The 6,141-nt window shown below is 38.3% G+C and overlaps 1 protein-coding gene across 1 annotated transcript; it reads right to left on the minus strand.

Annotated features, from left to right (window-relative positions):
• Positions 1-432, minus strand: LOC137016388 (gastrula zinc finger protein XlCGF8.2DB-like; the record flags this gene model as incomplete). Its single annotated transcript, XM_067380774.1, has 1 exon — positions 1-432. A coding segment is annotated over one exon (432 nt), but the record flags the coding sequence as incomplete, so codon positions are not given.
• Between the last annotated feature and the right edge of the window lie 5,709 nt (positions 433-6,141).

Below are 6,141 nucleotides of genomic sequence, written 5' to 3' on the forward strand. Positions count from 1 at the left end.
TCACGTGTGAAACTCTATCCACATTGTTGGCAGGTGAAAGGTTTCTCTCCAGTGTGAATTCTCATATGGCCTTATAAGGCTTATTTTATGACTGAAATTCTGTCCACACTGTTGGCAGGTGAAGGGCTTCTCTCCAGTGTGAACTCTCATGTGGTTTTCAAGTTTTCCTTTTCTATTGAAACTCTTTCCACACTGTTGGCAGGTGTAAGGCTTTTCTCCAGTGTGAATTCTCATGTGGCCTTCAAGGCTTTCTTTACGTGTGAAACTCTTTCCACACTGTTGGCAGGTGTAAGGCTTTTCTCCAGTGTGAATTATCATGTTGACTTTAAGGTTTCTTTTAGGTCTGAAACTCTTTCCACACTGTTGGCAAGTGAAAGGCTTCTCTCCAGAACTCTTAGTTCCAGTCTTTTGAGCTCTTTTTTCTGTGTTGCTCTTTCCCCAGTCATGAAATGATGTTTATAATAATGTTCTTCCTCTTCTTGCCTTTCATTAAGTTCATGACTCGCCTCTTTCAGTGCCATTAGGTCTAGGGCAAAAGTAGACATAAAACAATTTAGACATTTAAAAGCTTCAAAACCAACAACATGTTTGTATCCTGTGGATCAGGGATGGGCAGCTTTGGTACTGGAGGACCACTCTTTTGCAGAGTTAAGTTTCATCCCTAATCAAATGCACCTGCCTATAATTTTCAAGCATTCCTGAAGACTTAAGGCTGATTTTTACTTTTGCGTCAAGATGACGAATTCTGTGAAGGATGCAGTATATGGAGTATTCTTAGCCAGAATTAAATGAGACGTCTTTTTTAGGACACACAGGCAGGAAAGAAAACAGGAAGTATATCGTTGCTATGCCAACATGTTCACAGCAGCCTTGTTGCGCTCTCAGACAATGAATGAAAAATTAATAATAAATTTGTATGTAATTTGACAAGAAAATGTATTTGTTTTATTTTGGGTTATGCTTGAGCTGGCTAATGTACAACAGATATCTGTTACAGAGACAAAGGAGGAGGATATTAGGCAGAACAAAGTTTAAAACAAAAACAAGCTTGAAACTACTTGCCTTTAAATGGGTGATGAACTGAGAAATCAAATTTTCCTTTTGACACATAAGAGGTCATCATACTAAAAGAATATTCTGTAAGTTTTAGAGTTGAAAACTTCCTTATTAGTCCAATAAAAGCTTTAATTGACACCAGACCCAGAAAAAGACGGGATTTACAAAGTGGGGATCTATGAGGTCAAAGGGCAGCAAGCACCGCCTCTGCAGAAGAAGATCAACGCCTACTTAATCCCTGCCTGTTTAGCCCCGCCCACAGAATCGCGCATGACATGCAATAGAATAGGTAGCCTAAGTATTTAACTGTGTTAAATCTAATGCTTATAGAGTAAAGTGTTATCTGTTGTTCGTTATAGCCTAATTCTTTTGCATTTTAATCTGTTTAAAAATTTCAGTCAGAGTTGTTTTTGTTTTATTAAAAAAAGAGTTCTTAAACCTGTTAAATTATGACAAAAATGGTTTTGCAACTTATTTTAATATCGCGATAATACCGTGATAAAAGCTTCATCAATTAATCGCAACATGAAAATTTGATACCGTCACATGCCTAGTGTCAGTAACTCAAACCAGTGACTAAACTTCACCTTGCGTTGTTTCTCTTAGTAGGATAAAAATAATCAGTTATTTAACAGTGACTGAATTATATAAAGAAAGCTCAAAGAAAGTCCCCTTTGCAATCGTTGGAGCAGCACGCTGAAACTGTCAATTAAACAGCGTGAGTTTATCAGTGACTGACGTGCAAAACTCCCGTTTTATTCAGTGAATCTCTTATATCGCGTTTGCACTGTTAATGAAGATGAAAGCATTTGTTTGTGTAGAGAAATTTAGTTGCAATGATGAGATCACAGCTTTCAATCGCTCAACATGTCTATGATTGACTACAATGTTCATCTCTGCAACCTCTGGAGGATGCAGCCTTCGAAATGAGACAGCTATTGTTTAGCCTTGTATCCGGCCTTGTCTCCGTGTTTTTGACCCTGGACTGTTTCCGTGTTTATGATTGTTTGCTGCCTGTGATTGGATTATTTTTCTCGTTTCTGTTTGCTGGTGTTTGACCCTCTGCCTATATGACTACGCTCATCCTATTAATAAAGTCTGCATGTGGATCTCCAACTCTGTTGTCGCGTCCCATACATTACACATACAAGGAACAAAAGAAAACAACGGGAAAAACACTAATAAAGCAGACAGCGGCAGTTATCGTACAAAACGTAATGTACATAATACACTCGAGTCATCTTATGATTATCGTGTTTATATTGTTTCACATGTACATGTTGAGAAAAAACTATAATATCCACATGCTCGGGTGAGAAAATGAGCTGCACTGACAGACGTTGCAGAAACACAAATATAACAATAATACATAACGCTGTGCTAAGCTAAGTTTCTAACAGCAGCACTTTGTATTTTCTGTTCGTAAATATATCTCCCTCTGTGAAACTTAAAGGAAGCATATGTCTCAAAATCATTTTGCTATTAGATAAGTTATCTTATCGGCTCACTCAGGTTACAGCTGCGCTTACCTGTTGTGAATGCAGTGATGAACAGCTTTCTTTCCTCATTTGACGGGTGTTTAGATTTCATGTGTTTTCTCATTATGGTGGTGATATTATTATAACTCAGTTTCATTAATTCATTTGATTAAAAGTAATTCCATTGTGTAAGATCATTTTTCATCTAAGTAATTCCAAACTTCGCGAGGCAGGCAACAACATTTTACGACAATCAAATAAAATAAACCTATTAAACATGCTCCACAGCACCACCCGGTGCATTTAGTTATAACTGCAAGTCATAGAAAAACTCTCGGAGTGTTTGGTATGGTAATGGATATGACAATGTAGATATATTTGGTCTTGGTGGAATAGATCTGCCCTACGCTGCTGCTGCTTTATTGCTGCTGCTGCAGAGCAAGTATGGGACTTGCTACTGCCAAATACATACATGACCCGCTGCTGTGAGCAAGTAAGACATGCTGCTGCTGTACAATATAGCGTACATGAATAACCCCCCAACAGAGCAGGTTACATGATATTGGACAATACAAGCCCAAAGATGTCAGAGATCCCCCATCAATGCAGAAGAGCAAGATAATGATTCACCCTCACCCCCAGCAGATCTACCGCCAAAACAAATGTACTGCTGCTGCTTAGAAGAGCCATAGGAACCGTGTGTAAGCTATCTATGTGTGCCTGGCTCATTTTTGCCACAACAAATATTCTGGGCCGTAAGGCTTGGCTCTAGTTGCCTATTAGACTATGTGTGCCTGGGCTATCACGCCGAATGGCTTAGCTCTAGTGGCCTATGTAAATGTGTGTCCTGAGCCAAAAGGCTCAAACATACCAATTAGAACACACATTATGTGTGGCTTTAACAAATGGTAAAACATTGCAGGCTAATAGAGATAAGAAACCCCTCCTCAATCACCCTGAGCAAATAATAGTATAATGATGTAGCATCATTTGATATACGATGTCATTGTAACCCTATATACTCCTAAAAGTAATCTCATTCAGATGAAAGGAAAATTAATTAGCATGACTTCAACATATGCATCAGCTGACCCAGCCCGAAACATGTAGGTACATAAAACATCAGCCCTGAAGAGTTGTTGAAGTTGAGCAATACTATAGAAACATTTATATTTACACATCATAATATCAATGAGATTAACAGAACTCAATATTTTTAATTAATATTCTATCTTGTCTGAGTTGCATGCTAATGCATTTTCTATTACATCTTTGTCCCATATGCAATGGTTATGGCAGTGGATGCAATTTGACAGTGAATCCCATAACATAATTTCTCAGCGTGCAACTGACTGTCAGCCCTCACAGATTTACAAATTAAAACGTATGGCAAACGCATTCACTTTTCTCAGTAGCGAACTCCAAAGTTCCGCTACGTCAATGGCTGACCACCACACTGCAAAGTGCCTCCCTATTTACGCTCCTGTTAATGGATACCTCTGCATTTTTAAGCAGAGAGAGAGAGAGATTTCTAACGGACATGCAGCACTGCTTAGATTAACAAAGCTTGTCCATAATTCGGCCACACTGCCTGGCACGTTGGCAACACACCGCATATAGAAAACACCTGAAGTTATCCCAGAGCGCAACAGGAATTATACTATACAGATTATAACACAAAATTACACATTAAGCATCAACTGAGGGCGCTCTTGCTTCGTTTGAAAAACACATGGAACTGCCTTGGCACACTCTAAGGTAAGCAGAAATGATAAATATCATTCTACGTAGAGAAATCCATTAATTAAATGACTTACCGACCTTGCAAAATCGCTGTTCGTCCTGTAGTATGAAAAGTAAATGCACAATAAAATCTGAATACAGCTGCTCACGTACTTAGTATGTTCATAAGATGAAAACATTGTTTGCATTTTAATCATGATATATTCACATTGCATGATCACTCATTAGCCGACAAACTCATCTCACTCAATAGCAAACAGAGTTACTTTAGCCCTGCATGCAACATCTGCTGCGTTCTTTTATGTTGTTGATATCCACTCCATTGCTATCTGAATTTGTTATTCATACTGCTGCTGCTGTACAAAATACTTGCTGTAGCTTCGTTAGAATGTGATACAAGCAAAACACGCTTCCATTTAAAAAAGTTCAGCAAGCTTGTCTCTGTATCATTATAAAACATGCATATGCACTATGCTTTGCTAAAATGCTTAGTAAATCTCTCTAAGCATTAAACAGACTGTTGATATGACAGACTACGCAAATGCAGTGGTAGTATAAGAACCCACGCATGTACTTATCTTAAGGCTGGTTCACACTGTGTGATTTTGGCCACGATTTGGTCGTCTGAGACAAATTTTTGCAAATACTAAAAGATTCCTATAATCCTAGCCTAAAATCTGTAGTCTTTGAAGTCGCTAGTTTGAAGCAAGTTCACCGTCAGCCGGTTAAAGGATAAGTTCACTTTTAAATAAACTTTTGCAAATAATTTACTCACCCCCATGTCATCCAAGATGTCCATGTCTTTCTTTCTTCAGTCGAAAAGAAATTAAGGTTTTTGATGTAAACATTCCAGGATTTTTTTCTCCTTATCATTCATTTCAATGGCAGGCGCCCAACGGTTGAAGGTCCAAATGGCAGCTTCATTGCAGCTTCAAAGAGGGCTTTAAAACGACACCAGACGATGAAAAAGGGATCTTATCTAGCGAAACGATTGGTCATTTTTTTTTTTTTTTTAATTAAAAAGTTTAAGTTTTATAAGCACAAATGCTTAGCCTTGCTCTTTTCTCCCGATGCGCGTAAAATCTGTCATCTTTGATTGCTAGTTTGACATGTTCACCTTCAACGGTTAATGACCGTTGCGATCAAATTTTACCTCAGACGGAAGTTCTGGCAGTGTCAGAAGATTTTGCGCACAATCCTCCAGTGTGACTTCTCCCTACGACAATCGCCAAATTGCCTTCGTTTTTCAAGACAAACGTCATCAAAATTAATGATAGAGATGTCGTTGTTAGCCACCATTTCTGTCCCGTGTGTAACGCAGCTCACTGTCATGTTTGATGATGTAAAACTCCCGGACAAGTTTTCATGAGGCACATCGTGCAGTCTGACATTAATGACAGATGAGATCCAACAGTGTGACATGAGGATCATGTTCGTACCCAGTCTGTTACATGCCAGCCCGTTTTAGTCTAGGGGGTAATGACATGGCAGTAACAAAATTTTGGAGAGAGAAGGCACAGGAACCTCTTGTCTCCCACCCCAGCAACACACATCCAAAAAAACCAATGATTCTTAAAGGATATTTATTAAATCAAATGTAAAAGATAAAAGGAAGAACATAAGCTTCAGGAGGGGGCAAAGGCCAACATAACAAACAAAACATTCCTAACTCAAGTTTAATCATAACTTACCTATACAGAACCAAAAAAAAATAAATAAATAACAAATGAACTTGCCTATCTTCCTGACTACAAATAACCAGGAGAAAAGCAATTTCAAACAAAAAAAAATACCCACCTCCCTACAGATTTACTTAAAATAAATCTTACATTCTAAAGAAAACAAAGCCTATAAGTCTTCAACT

This window comes from Chanodichthys erythropterus, unplaced genomic scaffold (genome assembly GCF_024489055.1).
Source record: "Chanodichthys erythropterus isolate Z2021 unplaced genomic scaffold, ASM2448905v1 ctg000470_np12, whole genome shotgun sequence".
NCBI classification, from domain to species: domain Eukaryota; kingdom Metazoa; phylum Chordata; class Actinopteri; order Cypriniformes; family Xenocyprididae; genus Chanodichthys; species Chanodichthys erythropterus.